Raw genomic sequence first — 24,339 nt, 5'->3', positions numbered from 1 at the left:
GCCAAACTGTGCAAAATATAAATGGAAAAACCAACAAAAGACATCTGTCAGATTGTAGGTGTGTCTGATTATTTTCATAGCTGTATCGCTTAACTGAACATCTGATAAATGGACTACAGTCTGGGAAAAACTCGACTTGTCTAGACTTTTTAGATTTTCTATGAATGATATTCAAATATTCCTGTATTTCTTTTTATTTGTAGAACTTTGATTTGCAAAGTAATATGCCCAGAGAGTAATTAACTCTTCATGCGAATGAAGAAACAAAACAAAACATAAAGCAAAACAGAAGCTATTTACTGCAAATGAACATCCTGCTTCATCTTATTCCCAGTCTCATTTGATGCCTGTCCCTCTCCATTTAACAAAGCTTCTTAAATATTAATGGGGCTTTGGAGGAGGGATGGAATGTTGTTAAAAGAAGCATTCATTATTCATGACGTTCCTCATCTCAGTGGCAGCGTTGCTAATATCCATGTATGTATACAAATCAGCTTATAAATCCGAGTTTAATACAGAGCATACTAAAAGACAGAATTTCTCCTGCTCAAGCCACACAGTTGCTGGTTTAATCTTGGATTTTTTTTTTAATGCCGCCATGTTGAACAAACCAAATTTCTGACCATCACAGAGATGCACCTTAAAATTCTGCTTTGCCATTTCGAATTTTCTATATATCTACAGAAATATAACCTAAAACATCATCATATTTTCACACAAGTCTCCTAATAGTAGATAAAGAGAATGCAATGAAACAAATGAGACAAAAATATTACCAATATTATGAGCCAATATTAGATATCTGTAAGAGGTAAAAGTATGTGAATCTCTAGGATTAGCAGTTAATCTGAAGGTGAGATTAGAGTCAGGTGATTTCAGTCAGTGGGATGATGATGATCAGGTGTGAGTGAGTGAGTGATCTGTTATATTTACAGAACAGGGATCTATCAGAGTCCGATCTTCACACCACATGTTTGTGGATGTGCATCATGGCATGAACACAGGAGATTTCTGAGGACCTCAGATAAAGAGTTGTTGCCGCTACTCACGCTGGAAAAGTTTATAAAAACATCTCTAAAGAGTTTGGACTCCACCAATGCACAGTCAAGGCGAGGAGAAAGGAGAAACATGCATTACTGATCAACAGTTAGTTGCAGTTATTGCTGTACGCAGACTGTGACCGTAAACAAACTCCTCATTGCAGTTCAGCTTTTCTTCGTTCATTATTCCTTATGTAAATGATACTATAGATTTTAAGTTACCATTCCTTTGATTTATTTTTCCACGTTTCATTTACCTGTCTCTAAAATTCAGAATGATTCAGAACGCAGCAGCGCGCCTCGTCTTCAACCAGTCCAGAAGATCACACCCGTCTTCATCTCCCTCCACTGGCTTCCTGTAGCCGCCCGGATCAAATTCAAGGCCTTGATGCTCACCTACAAAACCTTATCTGGAACACCACCCCCTACCTCAACTCTCTCCTGAAGGCTTACGTTCCCTCACGCAATCTGCGATCAATTAAGTAGAACCTACTCAGTGTGGCTCAAGATCCCTTTCCAGAACCGTCACACTAACCGTCCCTCAGCGGTGGAATGAACTTCAATCCGGACCGCAGAATCTCTCACCATCTTCAAGAAACAGCTAAAGACCCAGCTCTTCCGTGAACACCGAACTAACCCCTAAACACCAACCCACATTATCCTCTCTAAAGAAAATAACAATAAAAAACCCTTCCTCTGGCACTTACTCCTCTACTCTGTGCACTTTGCTTTTCTAGAACTCCATTATAAGATCTTGTACAGTAGCACTACTCGTATTGTTCTCTGCTTGATATATCGCTTTGCTTGTATTTCCTATTTGTAAGTCGTTTTGATAAAAGCGTCCGCTAAATGAATAAATGTAAATGTAAACGTAAAATGCGTCCTGGAATTCCACGAAGCGTACTCCTACTCCATCATGCAAGGATGCAAATCTACAGTAAATAGTAGACTATCCGGGTACCTTTGGGATACACATTTCTACATATTACTATTTGGGACACACTGATTCTAATCCCGGATACTATTCAGTACAGATAGTAGGCCACAAAGGTGTCATACACTTTTTCCATCCAATAATTTGACTTAAAAAATGGCTCAGGATGGTTTTTAGGAATTGTGCCATCTGTGCAGGAGACTTGAATGAATACAGAAAAGCGTTCTCAGAGTAAACTGCTGTACTATTAGATTTGGCTTGAACAAAGAATAGCCGAGCAGACCTCAATGCTCTTTCCCTGACCTCTTGCTCTCCTTGCAGTCTATCATTCTCTCTCACACCTTCCATCATGCCCTAGCTGCTGATTGGTACTTTTCACTTGTTCAGCCTGTCTATTCGTCTGTTCCCGTCTCCTCTGGTGCTCAAGGTACCCTTCCAGACATTTATATATAGCACCAAATGAACGCTTCAAACTCTGATCAAACACAGACTTGCACTCATACATATATATGTCACTACATAGACAGCGTTCTACCTTGAAATGAGATTATTCTTGTCGGTTGCACTTTTTTGAATATGTATTATACAGTTATAGAAAGGAATTATTTATAATCCCATTATCAGGTGTCACCCCGATGAGGACGGGTTCTCTTTTGAGTCTGGTTCCTCTCAAGGTTTCTTCCTCATATCGTCTCAGGGAGTTTTTCCTCGCCACGGTCGCCTCTAGCTTGCTCGTTATGGATAAACTTATAAATTAAATTTTATACCCTGAATTGATATGTTTCTGTAAAGCTGCTTTGTGACAATGCCCATTGTTAAAAGCGCTACAGAAATACAATTAAATTGAATTGTAGGTATTCGTGTGGACTGGGCAGCTTGTCTTTATTGTTTGTATTTACACAAAAAATAAAAAGGCAGTACTAGCAGAGTCATTACCTCATCCGTTTTAATTGGCTTGTCTGCACAGGTCCGGAAGGGACACATTTTTCGACGTGTATGTTCTGCACCAGGCCAGACCCCAAACATGGTCCAGCCATGCGTTACACATGCTAATTATACATTATGTCTTACTTTCTCCCTGCACACACACACACACACACACACACACACACACACACACACACACACACACAGAGTAGGACAAAGTTCTATTTCTGTTCTCCTCCTACCATCGATAGAGGCATCGATAACTTCAGCTCAGTCAAACCACAGACTGAAACATGATCACTGCTACGTCTTTACTACAGTCTATGTGTCTGTGTGTGAGTGTGTACGTGAGTGCACAGAGATCATGTTCTGTCTAGCTTGCTCACTTGAACTGAATCCTTGTACCTGTATTGAAATAGACGGGTGATAAATTTGTGTCTTAGTCTTAATTTGTGTTCGGCAACAATGACCGTCCAGAACAGCTTCAAATCTTTAAATCCTGGCGTCAAAATCTCCTATACGTGTTGATTTGGGTTGAGATCTGGTGAGTGTGAAGGCCGTAGCATATGACTGACGTCATTTTCATCCTCATCGAACCATCCACTGACTCCTAGCGCTCTGTGGATGGGCATGAGGTCATCGTGGAAGTGGCCGTGATCATCAGTGATCAGTCAGAAGAACTTTGTATTGATTTGTGGCGACTCAAGTATAACAGAGCTACTGTTTATTTTCCTTTAATTTGCCACCTGTCTGGACTGAAGCGATGTTCTTGGACACTACATTGATTGTATAATTCTTTATATGCTTAAACAACAGAAATCTCTTTTTCTCCTCACACAAAGACAACACACGCAAGCAGCGAAGGATAATGTTTCACTGCTGCTATCTTGAGTCTGGCCATTGCACCCTAGAGTGATGGCTAAAACTTCTTGCCCTTGCAGACAGACTGAAGGTGACACACACACACACACCCACGCATATATATGTGAGTCACTCAATGAAATCAAACACCAGCTGCTCTCCACCCTGCATAGTGATTTGAGGAGAGATAGTAAGAGGAGAATGAGGTCGGACAGACACACGGAGACGAACAGAGGGAATGTTGCACAGGCTCAGGTCGACTGCTGTGCTGTGTCAGAATTTGCACTATAGCCATGTTACCATGTAAGAGTATATATATATATATATATATATATATATATATATATATATATATATATATATATATATATATATTAAATGTAAGCACATTCGTGATATTGACCATGTTAAGTGCTTTATAGAAAATGTCAGATTTTCCTCATGCCTAATCTCTTCTATTGAAGCATGTGTTCAGATGACACCAATGGATTTGACACACACACACACACACACACACACACTAATATATATATATATATATATATATGAAGCTTTATGCCTAATTACTGTAGGTTCCCATTTTAATGTCAGTAGATTGCTGTTGTTTGTGCTGAAAGCATCAATACAGATGTTCGATATCAATGGGTCCTTCAATATAATCAAATTGCTCTCACATTGTATTTTCAACAGAATTTTCCGTCGAGGGCTTTGAACTATAAGGACTATAATTTACGGTCAAGGGCTATGACTAGCAGTGATATTATGCTAAACACTGCCGTAATGTAATTACACACCTTGATGTGTCTATATTAGTCCATGTGAATAGTTCTACAGTTCTACAAGGTCATCATTGCTAATAAAAAAAAAAAAAAAAAAGATAAATAAAATCAACCTGCAGGCACATCCTTGTCTATATTAATGTCATTGATTCCTCAGCACTGTTGATTACTCGATTCTGATTGGCCTGAAGAGCAGCTTTGACAGTAGTTCCAGCTGCATGGTTTAGACAGTATTAATGTCCTCTTCTAATACGCTGTAATGCACATTTTTGGAATGAGTCTCCAGTGTCAGTGCTTTGTAACAGTCAGAGGTAAAGCTGTTCCTTTAAGCTTTCTGGCACCTTAGATATTGCCGATATGTAATAAATATTCAAAATATTCGGCATTCACAAAAGTTCTTCATAATAATATAAGTAGTCCATGTTAATTTGACCCGACGAAGAGTTCATTCATGTTTAATTAGTAAAGTGAACAGACGGGTTTACTGACCTCGGTGATGCGAGGGTTGGTGCACTTGACGTTAGTCGTGGCTAGATTTAGCCAGCGGTTGGTGTAAGGGTTGATCATGGGACAGTGGTGCTGTAGGGTGCAGCGGCCCTCCATACTGCACCAGCCACATTGGAACTTCCTCTCCGCCTTCAGGCACATGCCACAGCTGTCTCTCTGAGCGCCACACTTGTACAGATGCACTGTGAGGAACAGGACGCATCCATCATCATGCTTAATAAGCACAATCGAGAACAGACCTCGGTCGTGCTGTGAAATCTATACATCTGAAATTTGGATGACTTTTCGCTGAGGAGATAGTGTAATTTAAGTGATTATTGACGAGATCGGTGATGTTCACTGCAGATCTGCAGGTTCCCATAGTCTTGGCTCCTAGTAATAGTAATGCTGTTCTACACAATGCTATGCTAAAAAAAACAAATAAACTAAAATAAAACTTTGAACTAGGCACATTACACAGATATTACATTCTGTACAACTTGTGTTAGCAGTTTTTACTGCACTCTTCAGGTACAGTAGAAATCACAGCACTGATGCTAAAGAAATGTCCCCATAGAGGCGTTTTAGATGTTGTTCATTTTAGATAGCTTAGGGATGTTTCAAGAATGTGAAAGCAGAATGTTTTAACAGAATGGTCCTGCAGTGGGATAGTGGAGCAAAACATCACATAGTCACTCGGTTGTAGTTTCAAACCGATGCTAATGTTTATAGCGTCAAGTTTCTAGCAGTTCATACAGGATTTCTCAGAGGTTTTTTTTTTTTTTTTTTTTTTTGTGATTGCTGCGGCCGAAAACGCTTGATTTTTCTGACACATTTTTTTTGTTGTTGTTGCAAAATTTGCGTCATTTTTGTGCTTTTTTTTTTTTTTTTTTTTTTTTTTTGCAGAAACCTACTTGAATTGGCAAAACTGCAATTGCACGGAATTGTTTTGTTGATGTTTGTTGGTAAATGAGACCCTTTAGCTGTACTCATGTTCGAAACGTGTGAATTGAAGAGGGCTTTGGCTGAATACACATTGTGATGATGTCGCATGAAGCATCTTGGCCCAATTCTGCAGACACTGTAGGAAATTTTCGAATTTTCAAAAATTTGAAAAAATCGCAAGCTCCTCCGAATATCGCAGCGTTTGCGTGAATTTGCGTTACTTTGGGATTGCAAAACTGCAGAATCCTGGAGGGACTTTTCTAGAAACTTCTGTACAGAAACTTCTGTAAATCTGCTTTGTGACCATGCCTATTACACGCTATATAATTAACATCCAATTGAACTGAAGCGTTTATGAGTAAGCTTTCCTTTGCCTCGAGTAAATAGACTTCAGTTTGCTTTGTGTGTGAAAAAAATAACGATGATTCTTGAGATTGCAGCATTCGGTTTAAAAAAGCCATGGTTTAAACACAGAGAGTTTGTGTGCGTGTGCGTGTGTGTGTGTGTGTGTGTGTGTGTGTGTGTGTGTGTGTGTGTGTGTGTGTGCTTATGCTCTGACAAAAGGGGCAGAGTTCAAAGGGGAGCTCTGTTGGAGTGTTACCTCGAATGTTCTCAGGATTATCGATGATGAAGTTGCCGTTCCACACCACAGAGAAATCCACCGGCAGCTCACTAATCCTCATACCCTCATATAGATACTGCAGAGAGAGAGAGAGAGAGAGAGAGAGAGAGAGAGAGAGAGAGAGAGAGAGAGGGGACTAGGACCTCACTCAATGACGCAAAGACTCAGAAAGTCTGTTCACCTCAGTGTGCAATGCTTATTAGTAGGTGTTTGTATGTGTGTTTTTGTGTGTGTGTGTCAGCTTCAACAACACTTAATCCCGTCGAACCAGTTGATTGTGGTTAATTAAATGATAATTTTTTTTTTTTAATCATTAGATTAAAGATGATTTATTGTTCATTCCTGTTGAGCTGTTCCGTTTGATCGATGTTCTAATTTAGGATATAGAAGATTTAGCAGATTTTACTATAATTCGGCACGGCCATGCCAGTGAGGCTTCTCTGAGATGAAAGAGAGAGAGAGAGAAAACAAAGGAACTGCTGATTTTGCAGAAGAGTGGAGGGATTTTAATGTCATGAGGTCTATGCAGGTGCAGTCATTAGGAACAGATGCAGAGGCACCTCTATAGGGTACTGGTTGCACTGTGTGTGTGTGTGTGTGTGTGTGTGTGTGTGTGTGTGTGTGTGTGTCATACCGAGCTGTTCTGGCACTGTACACTGGAGCTGTTGAAGCGCAGCGCTGTGACTCGGTGGCTGACCCCCTGGATGTGCAGCACACACTCATAGCCACGCTGACCCGACTGAGGCTGTGGAAGGTTCCGGGCCTTCAGCGTGATAGGCTTCACTTCTCCAGCTGGGATCAGAATCTCCTCAGAGCGCACCAGCTGAGGACAGTCCTGACAGCACACACCAGGAACACCAACAATGAACAAACGCCCGTACTCATACAACACACACACACACACACACACTATTATTCTGTGTAGGAAACAACATAAATAATGGATATGAGGACACAGAAGCTGTGTGGGTGTGGGTGTGTGTGGGTGTGTGTAGGCATGTGTTTGTTTTTTCTCCACCACCTTACATCCACAGCATTCCTCTGTAGCCTGGCACTTAAACACTGTTTAATTCTACTGGATCACAGCACTCAGAGGAGGGACTTGCCAATAATAGCACTACTGCAAAAAAAGTGTGTGTGAGACAACGGGACATCTCACTGGAGGCTTGGTGACTGCCATGTGCATGCATGTGTGTGTGTGTGTGTGTGTGTGTGTGTGTGAGTGTGTGTGTGTGTGTGCGCACACTTGCAGGTGTTCACTTGATTAATGTGCTGCGTTAGAACCTGTCAAGAGGTAAACACACACACACTCGCCCTCTCCTCATGAGTAATTAGCAGCTGATACCAAGAATCCAAGAATAGTCTTTCCCTCTACAAACACACACACACACACACACACACACACACACGCACAAACACATGCACAGACGGTTACAATAGCTAAAAGAATAACCTCAACTGACATCAGTTAACAAAAATGAATTTGAATAATTGACCAAATGAAAACTAGAGCTGTGTTCCATTCCAGTCCTTTTTCTGCTGTTGTTGTTATTGTAAAAATACACTTATATTACACTTATATTATAAAAGTACATATATATATATATATCAGTCATGACATTAAAACAACCTGCCTGATACTGTGCAGGTTCCCCTTCTGCCATCAAAACAGCTCTGAGCTGTCGAGGCATAGACTCCACAAGACCTCTGAAGGTCTGCTGTGGTTTCTGGCACCAAGATGTTCGCAGCAGATCTGTTAAGACCTGTAAGTTACGAGGTGGGACCTGTTTGTCCAGCACATCCGGAGATGCTCGATCGGATTGGGATCTGGAGAATTTGGAGGCCGAGTCGACACCTTGAACTCTTTGTCGTGTTCCTCAGATCATTCCTGAGCAGTTTTTTCACGGTGTGACAGGGCTGAAGAGGAATCTGTCATTAGGGAATACTGCTGCCATGTAGGGATGTACTTGGACTCCAACAATGTTCAGGTAGGTGGTACGTGTCAAAGTAACATCCACATGAATACCAGGACTTAAGGTTTCCCAGCAGAACATTAACTAGAGCATCACACTTCCTCCGCCGGCTTGCCTTCTTCCCATAGTGCATCATGGTGCCATCTCTTCCCCAGGTAAGCGACGTACACGCACACAGCCATCCACATGATGTAAAAGAAAACATGACTCATCAAACTAGGCCAGTTTTTTTTTATCTATTGCTCCATGGCCCAGTTCTGATGTTCACGTGCCCATTGTAGGTGCTTTCGTCTATGAACAGAGGTCATCGTGGGCATTGTGGCATGACCCTGTTGCCGGTTAACAGACTGTCCTCCTTGGATCACTTTTGGTTGGTACTAACCACTACATACTGGAAACACCCCAGAAGACCTGCTGTTTTGGAGACACTTTGACCCAGTCGTCTAGCCATCACAATCTTGCCCTTGTCAAAGTCACTGAGATCCTTACTTTTGCCCATTTTTCCTGCTTCCAACACGTCAACTTCGAGAACTGACTGTTCACATTGCTGCCTAATATATCACACCCCTCGACAGGTGCCAATGTAAAGAGCTAATCAATGTCATTCACTTCACCTGTCAGTGATTTTAATGGTATGGCTCATTATTGTATATAAAGATACCATAACCATACTTTTCTTTTTTCTTTCTTTCTTTTTTTTTTTTTTTTAACCTTTCTGATAAAATGAACACCTTTAAGAGCAGTTATTGTAATGTGTTGCGCTATTGGGTGTCTTTTTTTTTTTTTTTGGTCCTGCTCATTTGACATCAGGCTCAAGTATCATGTGGCTCCTTAACTAAAATGAGTTTACACTCTTGATGTAATTAGGTACGGTGTAGTTTGGTTATACATTGCTTTGAAATGAGAGTGTATAAATGTTACTACACACAAGACCAGTCTATTGCAGCTTAACATTCCAGTGTGCCTTGCAGTCTGTACACGACATGCCAGATCTTTTAGACGTTTCAAATTCAGATATAAAGTGCTATTACGTAAGGAATAAGTTAAGTTAAAATAAAAATAAAACACACTCTTCTTACAGTAATTATTGAGTGAGTATTAAGATTAGCAGGAGCTAATTGTGCCTGGGGAAAGCGAGGGAAATTATTTAGTTACATTTATGGATAACAATCTAATCAACCCATTGTCCATTTTGTATGTTGTTTATCTTTTGTTAGCAGAAATATGAGTGATTCAAATTGGAAATTGTAGTCTTTTGTGTGCGGCAATCACAGAGTGCTTCAGTGCAGTGTAATAGCATGCGGCGCTCGGTCTGAACAAGAAAACAGTCCTGCATGCTGTGCATGGGTTCGGTCTTTGTGCGCAACACTTTTAGCGACTTACGCAGGTGACTCGGCAAGTGGGCCGATATGTTATTATACTGCAATTACCTTTTTATTATTGATTAGCCATTATCTACAGACACCCCCGCTCGAGTTCTTATTAAAATAGTCTGCATGCATAATTGCTGGAAACATGAGATAATAAGCCATTCACAAGGAGAACCTGCAGAATGTACAGACTGTGAGTGTGTGTGTGTGTGTGTGTGTGAGACTGAGTGTGTGTGTCTGTGTGTATATACCTCTGAGGCATTGACCCGTCCCTCCTGGAAAGAGCAGCTAGATGGGTCATGTGTACACAGGTTTCGGTACTTGCACCAGTGGCACCGGAAGGAACTGGTTACACAAGACAAACACCTAAAGACACACACGAAGATAAAAGTTTTATTCGACGTTTCGCTCTATAAGCAAAACTGCCTTGTTTTGTTACCTGAAGTACACGTTTAGAAAAGAAAGACACACAAATGGTGCTTTCACATATGCAGCGTTTAGTCCATATGAATCCGGACTGGTGTGTTTTCCCCAGCGGGGTGGTTTGTTTGCGCAGATGAGAACACGGGTGAAGTAATTTGACTCTGGATTGACCGAACAGCAGGAAGGGAACCAAATATAACATGTTTTTTGGGTTGCAGCATTTTTTTTTTTTTTTTTGTAGATGCAAGCTGAATAATCACGAATGACAGACGAAGGACAGCGCTGTAGTGCTGCATACAAAGCATATAAAAACCACATCTCTGTTAAAAATGACATTAAGACAAATCATGCCAGATCTTTTCTCACTTTTAATGTACAAATGCAATGTATACAAATAAAGTGGAAAAAAAAAACAATAAGAAACATTTATAGGTGGGGAAAAAAGAAAAAAGGAAAAAAAAAACTAGTTGCATAAGTGTGCACACCCTTAGACTAATACTTTGTTGAAGCACCTTTTGATTTTATTCCATCTCTCAGTCTTTTTAGATAAGCGTCTAGCATTGTAGCACATGGGAATGACATCCTGTTCTTGGTGATGTCGTCATGGCCTTCATGATGTTCTATGGTACATATAATGTTTTGGAAATGTTTTCGTACCCCTCTCCTGATTGATTATTTTCAGCAGTGAGACGCTGTACAGCTCTTTGCAGACCATGGCTTGAGCAGTCAGATAAAACCAAGAAGATGGGAAGAAAATGAGTAATTTCATTGACGACAGCTATTACTGTCATAAATACTTTCATCCATCCATCTTCTATACCGCTTATCCTTTTCAGGGTCACGGGGAACCTGGAGTTTATCCCAGGGAGCATCGGGTACAAGGCGGGGTACACCCCGGACAGGGTGCCAGTCCAGCGCAGGGCACAATCACATTCGGACACGCCAATCAGCCTACCATGCATGAAACTGGAGTACCCGGAGGAAACCCCTGCAGTACGGGGAGAAACTCCAGGCCACGGTGGGAATCAAACCCCCGACTCTGGAGGTGTGAGCCGAACGTGCTAACCACTAAGCCACCGTCGTGCACCCACTTCTTAATTACTTTTTAATTAACATGAGATTGAATGTGATTGGTTCATTCTGAACACAGCCACATCCCCAGTTATAAAAGGGTGTGCACACTTATTCAACCAGATTATTGTAACTTTTTTATTATTATTATTGTTCCTATTTTCCCTCAAAATGTTTCTGATTGTTTTTCACTTAATTGTTATATGCTGTAATGTCACATTGAGGGTGGGAAAAGTTTTGAAATAATTTATCTTGGTTTCATTTATTTATTTTTTATTATTATTATTTTTTTTACATCCCAAAAACTTGACATTTTAACAGGGGTGTGTAGACTTTTTTTTTTTACATCAACTGTAAATGCAATGTGTTCTGAATATTTGGACCGAATAAACTCTGAATGTGATGCACAAAAGGTTCGAAACTGATTATTTCTATAATGATCAACTCACTGTTTAGTTTGTTTTGAAATGATTTCCGAATGTACATAGCAAAAGTACCCTTCCCTTATCTGATTTCTGACGAAGAATGAAATGAGCGAGCTTTATGAGTATGTTTTCAGCCCTCTGCTAAACTTTTTTGTGCTTTGTTTAATTATATGCAGTGTGAAACCGACCCGAACCAAAAGTACCCAGAGTATCCAGAAACCAGCAGACCACCGTTGTGCTCTGTAACCCCACAGGAAAGTGCTCAAATATTCATATCCCACTCACCTTCTGTCGTGTCCTTGCTGGGATTTTGCAAATTCTGAATAAGTAAATCTTTGTCCCAAGCAGTAACTTCTTTGACTATTCATTTAGCATGCATTGGTAAGTAACTGTGCATTGCACATTGTTCATAATGGACACCGACACAGTGCATCTCACACCTTATTTGAATAATCTACCAGTTCAACATAATCTGAATTCTCCAGCTCAGTGTCCTTATCCTTAAAGAGATCCGAAGGTATATATATATATATATATATATATATATATATATATATATATATATATATATATATATATATATATATATATATATATATAAAAGCCCTGAATTACGAGGACGAATAAGAATCGATCTGTAATAAACGTTGCTAATGCTACGAGAGATGAATTTGAAAGGACAGCCTGTTCAGAATGAGCTGAGCTCTGGAGGGTCAAAATCTGGTGTTAGAAGCAATGATTGTTCTTAAGTGAGTTAGAGTCTACTTCAGCTCTCAAAACAAAAGATTGGACTTTATTCACATGAGATGACATGTGGGCAGAAACAACGCCGCAACAAAAAAAAAAAAACAAGGCTGAGGAAAAAGCGAGTTTTATAGATTAAAAAGAAAAAGAAAACGTTCATAGAGATCATTCGAATATTTGGTACTTTTCAACCACTTAACTTAAACCTGTCTGGAACTTCTCCGGACTTAATATGGTGACACTTTCCTTCCACAGTATGGCATCTTCTCCTCAAAGCACAGAGAACATACTGCACAGGTCACTACTGCTAGCTCACTGGGAACATACAGTATGCTGCAAAAAACTAAGAAAAAGCCCACTCAACCTGGAATTCCTACTTGATATGGTCTCCTCAACTTCAACAAGAGACATCTAATCAACATGGCTGTGCACAGCATCAGCAGTAAACAAAGCAGCACTTCTTAACTTTAAACGAGTAATACTGTATACGCAAGCATTTGCTTTGGATCAATTAACATACAGACATACAGACATTTAGAACACCGACTATATTGTTACTGCTTTTGTTGCTAATGAAAGATACACATGTAGGTGTCTGGGGTTTTTTTTCCCCCTACTTTGTAGCTCGAATGCACAGAAGTAAAAAAAAATGACATCACTCTGAACTCCGAGGTGAGTCCGAAGCAGCAATAAAACACAATGAAGATGTTTATCAATCAGTCCACACGGGCGTTCCAAAGGTTTTTTTTTTTTTTTGTGATTGTTGTGGCCAAAAATGCTTAATTTTGCTGTGGCTGTTTTTTCACAATTTGCAGATATATTTTGTGCTTCTTTTGTTGTTGTTGTTGTTTTTTGTTTTGTTTTTTTTGCACTAACTAATAGAATCCGCGAAATTGCAATTGCACATAATTGTTTTCTTTGTTTTTGAAAACCAAGTTCAGTCTACGTGAGTTTATCGTCTCAATATTTAAAAACGTGTGTCTAGCTGCATCCCTAAGAGATAATGGCTCGTTGTTCTATGTGCATGCATAGGCATGTTTTTATATATTGGTGGGGGCCATATGTCCACACAAGAATAGGAATATCTACCATTTTTGACCTTGTGGTGACATTTGTCGTGTCCTTGTAAGGAAAAGTGGCTCGGTTTCCTATTGGTTATTGAGGTTAAGGTTAGCATTAATTAGCTGCATTAATAATTGTGTCAATGGAAGGTCCTCAAAAGGATAGCAAGACAAATGCGTGTGTGTGTGTGTGTGTGTGTGTGTGTGTGTGTTTGTGTGTGTGTGTGTTTGTTTAAGTGCGCGTGTGCCTACTGATGACTCAGAGATCCTCCTGGAAAGGATACTATCAGCACATTTATCATGGAGGAAGGGGAACAATTTTTCCACTCCTGAAATGTAGGCTGTCCAAAATACACAAAGGAAGGATCTTATCTAATTTGTACGGTAGTTTTCCCTGAGAGTGTCCAATACGAGACACATTTTTGGTGAAGCTGAACACGATCGAACATTATGAGGTATCTTTTAAAAGGGATCAGGAGGATTGAGCATCTATAGCCGTAGTTCCACTGAAATGACTTTTTTCAAGGGAGCATTTGGTTCCTCCAGACCTTTGTTGTCTGAGTTGTCGCGGTCTAAAGTACCCTGAAGATTAGGCAAATTAGTCTGGTGACGTATGACTGCGCGCTACAAGCCCTTGGCGAGGATATGAAGCCTCAAAGTATGCTTCAATCAAATGGATTATTGCTACAAAGTAAGCTGATTTTAATGATGTAATAATGTAAAATGTTTGCTCAGCTCATAAAAACACGCAGCAGGCGCTGATTGGAACACAAATCTTTCAACAGTAACAAAAGCATTTACAACAACCACTCTAGCAGTCTAGTGGTTAGGGTTTGGTGCGCTCACTGCTGCGGCCCAGGTACGAGTCACGGGGTGAGAATTTTTTAGATAAAAGTTGGTGTTTTAAAAACGGACAGTCTATTTTCTGAAATCTGATGATAAGGGCACTGCACGGCAATTCAAACTGTGCTGCTGTTGATTCATTGCTTTGCTACAGAGGTAATTAAGAAAACGCCGGAAAAGAGACGAGCCGTGGTAGTAAAGCGGATTCAGAACGCTCGTAATGATGGACTTAAAGTAAGCAAATAAATTTTATCAGCTATTGCTGAGATGACGGAGACGAAGACGTGCGCACGAGTTTCTCTCTGGACTGTTTTCCTGTGTGAACATCGCCCAGCTTCGCTTAACCGACTTGATATGTTTAAGTTTACTTTTTCGTCGCGGGTCGCCGTTTCTGGTTCCCGCCGTATTTCGTCCTCAGCATAAATACTTAATAAGGCCTGAACCTCGTCGTCGGTCCATCGGTTGGATTTTTAAGAAACTCCATTGTGTTGATTCGAATCGCAATAAAAACTGTTACTGTTCGCACCGCAATAGATTTTTAAAAATGGCGGCTGCAAAAAAATGCTGCGTGCACTCAACCAATCAGCATGTGCAGCGATCAAGTCCCACCCCCAAATGTTAATGGCTTTTGAAAAAGTACCACCTCCTGATTAGGGACTTTGAGAGGGCTAAATATTTTACCCAGAACTTAATTTAGACCCGGGTCGCTGCGGTGGAAACACAACGAGTACCCCCGAAAGTCCCTAGTTCCTGGGGACAGTTCCTGCGGTGGAAAAGCGGCATATGACGTATGAATATTAGTTTCTGCTGACATGTTAATCTATAATGAAGCAGTGAAGTGCACATGCTCCTGAGGAAGGATCCGTCGTCTCAGTGGCCTGTATGATGCCTCTGAGAAACTATTTAAGGGATTTATATCTGGGGAGTGAAAGAGGAGGAAGAGAGGATTGTGGGGAGGCCGAGCGTGCCAAGCACTTAGCCAGTGTCAAAGTGTGATGAGATGAGATGCAATTCCATGCCACCCAGAAAGAACCATTCTGCTTCACTGTACCCATAATCCCCCTTAGACATTGGCACAGAGAGGCAGCTGGTGAGACACACCGGGAGGGTAAAAGATGTGACTATGTGTGTATTAGTATGTGTGTTTGGGGGATTACTCAGGGGATCGGATAGAGGGAGTTTGTTTGATTAGTTCCAGATCTGCTCGGATGTTTGTCGGACATGGTACTATAAGAAAGAATGGCTTAAGAGAGGATGGAGATAATCAGGGTGACAGAGGGGAAAAAGTGGAGACATGGATGCTAAAGAACAAAAGCTTTAAAAACCTAGCCGGTCGTCTCCTACTGTGGCAAGCACCTACTCAGTCATTTCAGGAAGGTCCCAGCCAACCAAGCTCTTTCATCTCATGTGCCGAAAAGCATCTGCTTTCCGCAGACTGCACCAGACACCACATACACATGAGCAGCATATGAACAGCCCACTTACAGCCGAGAAATTCCGCTTCTGCACATGGGAAATGTCAAACAATATGATGGCATTAGCTTTAATGGATGCTTTTTAGAATAGTGAGGGCCAAAGCCAGACATGGCAAAAGAACATAACGCACATGCTAGTTAGATCTTTTAGCAAATTACCGTGCCCCCCCCACCTAGAGGGGTCTCTGAGCACTCCATAGTCACTTTCAGCTCCACAATACTAAACTCAATCCTACTCAGTGTGCACGAAATGCCCTTTGGGTCAGAAATGCTTACTATTGTCCATTTTATGCAACACTTCCAAAATATCTGTCGTGTAGCCAGAGTCAAGGTTACAGAGCTGCAGTGAGTCAGAAAAAGCATCTTTTATGCGCTTCACAAATGCAACACAAACAGCAGACACAAATACACAACAGTGTAGAACGGATAAAGCTTACGTAGTACAGTCCTCTCCCAAACTATTGGTACGGCAAGGCCAATTCATTTGTTTTTGTTTAGACTGAAGACATTTGGGTTTGAGATCAAAAGATAAGCATGATAAGAGAGCGTAGAATTTCAGCTTTGGTTTCCTGGTATTTATATGTAAATGTGTTAAGTCATAGAACGTAACACATTTCGTATCAGACCAGCCAATTTGTAGGTGAGCAAAAATATTGGAACACAACTGACAGGTGTTTCTCGTTACCCAGGTGTGTCCTGTTAGATTGACTGCTTAAATAATAAACAGCGCTAAACATTTACTCTTGGTTTTTGCCTTCAGTCTCACCTGTGAAGACTGCATTTGTTGTTAAAATGGATAAACCAACCTGAAGATCAGAGAGCTGTCTACAGGAGTAAAGCAAGCCATTTTGAAGATGAGAAAAGAGGGAAAGTCACTCAGAGGCATTGCACAAACATTAGGTGATGCAAAAGGTTCCGTGTTCTATGCTGTTCGACACATTTAGATGTAAACGCCACTAAATAAAATCCGAAACTCTTGTCTCATATCCATCCTTTGATCTCAAACCCAACTTTTGATCTCAAACCCAAATGGTGTATAGCACAAACAAATTTCATTGGACTCGTCGTTCCAATAGTTTCGGAGGAGGCTGTATATTGATAAATATTAATGGACTGTGAGTGTAAACTTTGCAGCGCATTTCTGTACAGTGCATAGATGAGGAAAAAAACGATACTCACAGCTGGTGTACACTGCAGTTGTAGAATTTAACCTCAGTACTGATCAGCATTTGACCCGTCTCCTTCGAGTTCAGCCTGAGCTCCACCCCAGACCAGTCTGAGACACACAGACAGACAGATGCACAGGCAGACAGACATGAGCAAAGTGAATCCTCATGACAATCACATATTTATTAATACACAGCAAAGCCCCAGTGTTGAATCAGATATTACTGCAATGTCCAGCTGGTCTTAATTGAATCGAACACCGTTACACACGGTGGTTCGACACTTCAGTGCACGAATAAAGGCTGCATATCGTTCCCAGACAATATATGTTTCTTGGTCTGCTGCTCACACTGTGAGGCATATGGCTACAAAACTGTTTTATCCGGTTTCACCCTGCCTTACCTACAGCGCACGTGTGAGGTTTGATACAGTGGTGCAGAACGCCTGTGTTGATACGAGATGGTGTCCGTGGGCCGCAGCGCTGAGTGAAGAGCCAGCAAAGCTGCTGCCATCGGCACGGAACGCAGCCAGCTCTGTCTCATTTGGCAAAGCATTGAAAATGTTAAAAACGTTCAATAAGCAGCCAGCTCCTCACACTCGGATGAGCGATTGGGCACAAATTCGGCTGGCATACCGTGTGTAGGAGTCAGCTGTGACCCCAAGCTATCCTTCACACCTGCTCTCTCCACTTTCTTCTGCTTTTGTGTTTTTTATTTTTTATTTTTTATAACACATGCAGGGGTAGTGGATTATTTGTATTATTATTATTTCATTTCAGGAGTGTCTTTCTCAGTAATCCCCATAAGTATATCTTTTGCTTCGGAAAATAGATCAGAATGGGAAATATCAGTCACTGCCCACTACAAACTCGATTCGCCTAGCCTCCAAGCTATTTATTCTGGGCATGATCGATGTTCCTGGGCGATGGTTAATAATCTATACTGCCTATTGCGTCTGAAGGAGACAGAGGGAAATATGAGGTTTAGATGACATTTACCTGAGGGCCCACACTGATTGGGCCATGCTCCTTGTGGGAAGTAGAGGATTGTGGGTAAACAAAGCTGTCATTTACCCTCAGAACATGTAGGCTTACTCACACGGTGGCTGCCTCGTACAGGTGTCCGTCATGACCGTCTATCTTTGATCAGGAGGTACCGTGTGACAGAGCGTGACTAATTAGCGAGCTCATGCTCTTCTGAGACGCTTTCTTTCACTTAAACGAGCTGTCTCTCAGAGCTCTGTCATTAGCCTTTCATCAAAGCCACCATGAAGAAAACTGACCTTTTGTATCTGACACTGAATGAGCTGTACTTTTTTGTGACAAAAACCTCAAAATATATCTCTCCTAATATTTGTGCTCATCTTCCTAGTTTTCCCTTGTGGCTCATGTCTCTTATCACAGCTCCCATTCTTTCTTGAGCTGAGTGTACCCCCCCCCCCCCCCCCCCCCCCCCAAAAAAAAAAAGGCGACAAATATCATCTGCAGTAGGTGTAAGTGTGGCCGAGAACACGACTCCGGCCCCGACGCTGAGGTCAGTGTAAGCTCATTAGAGCTGCAGTGTGTGTGGAATCGATGGGCGTGAGCGTGCAGAGCCCTGCTGAATGAAGCGCTCATTAGAAGGCAGAGGAGCACGCATCTGAGAAGCTCTATTAATAGAACATCTATAAGAGAGCTTAGCCAAAGCCACGCCCCTTTGGGAGAAGGGGGAGGAGAGAGGAAATGGTAAAAAGAGAGAACTGAGGACTGAGAACGGATGGAGGGATAGCAAGCGCGTTTGAGGGATAAAACCAAAATCGAATTTGTGCATGTGAGTAAACTGGAGGGAGAGAAGAACAGATTAGAAAGAGGCTAGACCTTTAGAGCTGTACCTTGATCAGTAGGAATTACAGGGACGTCTTTAGCAGCAGGAGAGATGCACAGGATCTGATTCCCATTCACTGTTCCCTCTACTTCAGTCAGATTCCCAAAGGCACAGGTGATTCCCGCAGAGAGATCGGGAACATCAGTCACCTTCACCAGCAGCTGAACACAGAGAGGCGGCAGAGGGAAAGAGTGGTAGCTGCTATTAGCACTGCAGTATTTTCAATCAAGCTTCATCAGGTACACAGCAGATGGCCTGAGCATAAGGCGATGGCACAAACTGTCAGCCAACGCTTAGCCCTCAGATGCAGGTGAGCAGGCACTATAAAAGGGTGCCAGAAAGGCTGTGTTTCCTTTTTCCTTTTTTGAAAACAGATGAAAATGGACATCTGACAAATTCAATCCGCTTCTTGAACTTCTCTCTCACTTCACACAAAAACACATTCACACACATCCCTTTTGAAGTCATTCTCTGGGGAGCAGTCACAGATGCTGTAGCACTCTATAAATAAACATTTCCAGTTCTCCGGACTAGGTGGGCGCGTGTGTGTGTGTGTGTGTGTGTGTGTGTGTGTGTGGTGGTGGTGGGGGGGTTTCAAACACTGCTCAGGCAGTAATGACTGGGTTGACATTTGTAAAGATCGCCCTACCCGCTTCCCATTTTACCTCCTTGTTTGAAGTTTTCCATTGTTCAGCTTGTCTAGAGCCTCACGCCGAGGACCCGGGTCAGATTCTCAGAACACTAACGTCTTACCAACAAGGTCTGATTAACCATCCTACCTGTCGTGCACACTTCCCGTGCCCTTTTCATCCGAACTTCCTGTGCAGAAGAATGTCCATAAAGCAGCTAATTACCCCAAAACCTCATGCGCTGGTCACGGCTGCAAAACTAGTGCTCTAGCAATACGAGGCAGAGAGCTTCTAATTGCTGATTGTGTAATGTGCGCGTGCTAGACTTTTCACACGGTGAGAATGGAAGCCATTATTCTGGTGGCTACCAACGCTGTGTTTGAAATGCCACCATGTTCATTCCTTTATTCATTGTCGAATCGGGAGCACTTCTGTATATCCACAGTGATCACAAACCCTGCAGCATATTATTGTCCAAGTTATAAAACATACTACCTACAGCGGTGCTTGAAAGTTTGTGAACCCTTTAGAATTTTCTATATTTCTGCATAATTGTGGCCTAAAACATCATCAGATTTTCACACAAGTCCTAAAAGTACATAAGGAGAACTCAATTAAACAAATGAGACAAAAACATTATATTTGGTCATTTACTTATTGAGGAAAATGATCTAATCACAATTACATATCCGTGAGTGACAGAAGTATGTGAATCTTTGCTTTCAGTACCTGGTGTGACCCCCTTGTGCAGCAATAACCACAACGTGAGAGAGGCCTTTAGCTGCTTAGAAGTTACCCTGGGTTCCTTCGTGACCTGGAGAGATCTTTGTTGGTCTCCACTCCTGGAGAGGGTAACAATGGTCTAGAATTTCCTCCATTTGTACACAATCTGTCTGACTGTGGATCGGTGGAGTCCAAACTCTTTAGAGATGGTTTTGTAACATTTTCCAGCCTGATGAGCATCAACAACTCTTTTTTTTTTTTTTTTTTGAGGTCCTCAGAAATCTCCTTTGTTTGTGCCATGATACACTTCCACAAGCATGTGCTATAAAGATCAGACTCCGATAGATCCCTGTTCTTGAAATAAAGCACTCACACCGGATCGTCATCCCATTGATTGAAAACACCCGACTCTAATTTCACCTTCAAATTATCTGCTAATCCTGGAGGTAGTATAATAGTATAATATTATACTATAAGTATAATATTTTGGTCTCATTTGTTTAACTGGGTCCTCTTTGTCTACTTTTAGGACTGATGATGTTTTAGGTCAAATTTAGGCAGAAATCTAGGAAATTCTAAAGGGTTCACAAACTTTCAAGCACCCCTGTATAGCTTGTGGATAATATAGCAGTGAAGAATCACCTCATTCAGTCTGTTGTAGGATCTATAATATTAACACGGTAAGGTGGAGCACCGTAGACCACGCAGTATATCAGTATAGTTCCTTGCAGGGCAGTTTTCACAGTCTGCACAGGTTTCACATGATGTTTTCCTTGAGCATTATCTCTCTAGCGGACTTGGTGTAGGTGTTGCTTTTAGTGCATGTGTACACGCAGAGCTGGCTAATCACTACCAGCATTTTTAATAAAAGTAATTTGATTGTTTTCGCTGCTTTTCGTATTCCCTTGGCCCCGGAGCGGATGGGCTTTGTTGTCATGGTGATGGTTCCCTGCCATCGGAGCAGCAGTGACCCTGTTGTCGTATTATGTGCAGAAGAGCCAAACAGCTCATTTACAGACAAACATATCGTTAGCACATACTGTTTAGGCACTCTACATTTCAAAAATAAATAAATAAATAAATAAATAAATAAAATAAGAATAATAAAAAAAACTATTTTGATATTCAAAGCCCAAGAAATTTAACAGCCACCTACTTGTTTGTGTATGAACGAGACGAAGAATGAAGAACAGAGAGACAGAAAAAGATTGTGATTTCACTTTGAAAAGCTTTGAAAAAAGGCACAAAAAAAAAAAAAAAGACAGAACGCATAGACATTGACTCCTTCTTCTCTGTGGCTGAATACACACCAGGCTCTTCTGAAACAAACCCCCCACATCAGCCTACACACATGCACTTTTTGGCATCTCACCCACACACGCACCTTTCACCTACACGCCGCTCGCTCGCTCAGTATCCCATCCACCCACACCACGCATTACCGCTCAACCAAAAACGCAAGCGAGAAAACAGCCCATAAACACATCTCCATTCAGACCGAATCTGAATTTGTGTTCACAGTCGCTAGACAGAGTGCACTCCACATCTGTTTCTCAAACGCTGTAAAAAAAAAAAAAAAAGAGTCTGATCGTCAGTGCAGAAGGAGGATTTCCTCGTACGGTTCAGGTATACTTCATGCGGTTAAAATCGTAATGGCGCAAAGCCTAGTTCAGAGCTCTGAATACGCACAGTATGGGGGAAATATCTCTCACCGGTACACTGGGTTCGGAAACCGCAATGCTGTCAGGATACACCGTGGCCTTTATGCATTGGTTCAGCGTGGCCGCAAATCGGTAGGGCTCATTGGCTCGTTCGCACCGATCCCTCTGAGAACACCTGTGGAGGAAAGAGTGACAGAAATATAAGTCATGTTTGCTTGGGTTTTGTTTTCACATCAATATTCTGACAAATCCATTCTGCTGTGTTTATTTTCCACAATCTGCTTGTGAGTAGGAATCTCAACACAGGAGGCGGGACTGTCGCATTACTGTAATGGAATTCGATGCTTGCAACTTGCAATTTTTCAAAATGACTGCAGATTTGGACTAATAGGTGTCATGCGACGTCATCACAACGCGCATTCAACCGACGCCCTCTTCGAGTCACGTGCGTGGGACATGAGTACAGCTACAAGGTCTCATTTACAAACAGACATCAGTGTGAAAGACCGTGCAGAACCATTGAGTGCAATTGCAAGTTCGTCAAATTCAAACAGTTTCCTGGAAAAATTGCTCGAGTTACATCACAAATTTTGAAGGAAAAAAACAAAAAAGCCACAGCGAAATCAAGAAAATGTACGGACTGGGTTTAGGCGTACATCACTACGTAATGGACATCCTACGGTAAAGAGGATTTAGCAACAGGGTAGCAGTCGCTGAGTGAGTGAAAATGAGAATTTTCCGTAAATCAGTGACAACCGCAGCGATGCAGGTGAGAAAGGGCAAAATGTTTCATCTGAGAGGTCACTACTGTATCCTGTTACAGTTCTTGCCTTCATTGTCTTGTGAACTCCAAGGCAGGGCTGAGAGGAAGTCGCTGTCCTTGGTCCTGAATACAGCACAATATGCACATCCAGCTGTTTTCGGCAACTGTTGCCCTCAAATTCACCCCAAATCATCCAGATAAGCCGCTGTGCAGACTAAGCACGTTCCTCACAACGAGCAAGCGGCTCAAGTGGGTTCTACCGGTGAAACATCTGAATTTGGATTTGTGTAAAATTTCCGAGATCAAGATTTGAGGCCTTTGTTCAGATGATACTCCTAACAACGGATGGTTTGGCTGAAAGCTTTCTGCAGCAGAACAGCACATTAAGGTAATTTGAGTGGCTGTCGTTAGTGTGTGTGTGTGTGTGTGTTTGAGTGCGTGTGTGTGTGTGTGTGTGTGTGTGTGTGTGTGTGTGTGTGTGTGTGTGTTACATAGAATGCGGGCTGCTTTCAAAATGTAATATTACAGTAAGTCATGCTTTTTTTTCTCCAGATTTATGTAAATGAGTATTGTATGACTTTGCTTCATTAAATCTCTCTTTGTTTTCGCTTATTTCTTGTGTGCGCTCTCTCTCTCTCTCTCTCTCTCTCTCTCTCTCTCTCTCTCTCTCTCTCTCTATCAGGCCTTCCTGACAGGGAGCATGTCGACTTGCAATTTGCCGCATCTCTTTTACATTCCTAATGCTCGAGGGAAAATGACACTTAATGCGCTTTCAGATGTCTGGGATGGCTTGTGAATTCTTTACTGTCTGAAAGTGTGTGTGTGTATGTGTGTGTGTGTGTGTGTGAGTGTGTGAGTGTGTGTGTGCACTGCAAATAAGCTGCCAAAGCTCAGCATTGATTTTTATTTTGGGGTTGAGAGGGTATGGGGGTGCTGCAGTTGCCATGGTGCTGATAGACGGCCATTGTGTGTGTGTGTGTGTGTTCTTCTCTCCTTGCTCTCATTAATTGAAGTGTGTCCCCACCCTACCTGTCTGCCTGAGTCGGTCGGTCTGTCTCTGGCTTTGTCTATTTTATGACATCTCATGGCCATCTCTAGGGCTGTGTGGAATGCTTACAGGGTCGACATCATTAACAGACTCTACACATATGCTTCTGCTGTGTGTGTGTGTGTGTGTGTGTGTGTGTGTGTGTTCAAGTGACAAGGGAAGGTGATGGCGATGACGGGCTAACCTTTGGGCTCTAGTCTGCTGCCTGCTTTTAGCCCTGTGTTTCAGACAGGCAATTACATTGTCCTGTCTCTCTCTCTCTCACACACACACACACACTCACACACACACACACACTCACACACACACACACACACTCACACACACACATACACACCTCCATCTACACTCCAGTGTGAAGCCACCAGATTGATGACAGAAAGAGAAGGGAAGAGAAAGGAGGAAATGTAAAGTAAAGACAAGAAAAGAAGAAAAGCAAAAAATGAGAAACGATGGGAAGAGAAGTGAAGAGAAGAGAAATGAAGAGAAGAGAAGAGAAAAGAGGAT

At 41.8% G+C, this 24,339-nt stretch overlaps 1 protein-coding gene across 1 annotated transcript in view; it reads right to left on the bottom strand.

The window, feature by feature from the left end:
* Positions 1 to 24,339, bottom strand: part of plxna2 (plexin A2) — a 232,277-nt gene that overhangs the window by 65,121 nt on the left and 142,817 nt on the right. The window contains exons 6-12 of the mRNA XM_047160545.2: positions 22,073 to 22,196; positions 19,016 to 19,169; positions 17,159 to 17,255; positions 10,189 to 10,303; positions 7,229 to 7,429; positions 6,574 to 6,670; positions 5,031 to 5,230 (exon numbers count right to left, since the gene is read on the bottom strand). Coding sequence (XP_047016501.2) covers positions 5,031 to 5,230; positions 6,574 to 6,670; positions 7,229 to 7,429; positions 10,189 to 10,303; positions 17,159 to 17,255; positions 19,016 to 19,169; positions 22,073 to 22,196 — 988 coding nt within the window. The remainder of the gene's footprint in view (positions 1 to 5,030; positions 5,231 to 6,573; positions 6,671 to 7,228; positions 7,430 to 10,188; positions 10,304 to 17,158; positions 17,256 to 19,015; positions 19,170 to 22,072; positions 22,197 to 24,339) is intronic.

Source organism: Ictalurus punctatus, chromosome 15, assembly GCF_001660625.3.
Source record: "Ictalurus punctatus breed USDA103 chromosome 15, Coco_2.0, whole genome shotgun sequence".
In the NCBI taxonomy this organism is placed as follows: Eukaryota; Metazoa; Chordata; class Actinopteri; order Siluriformes; family Ictaluridae; genus Ictalurus; species Ictalurus punctatus.
This window is presented reverse-complemented; position numbering and strand designations above follow the sequence as displayed.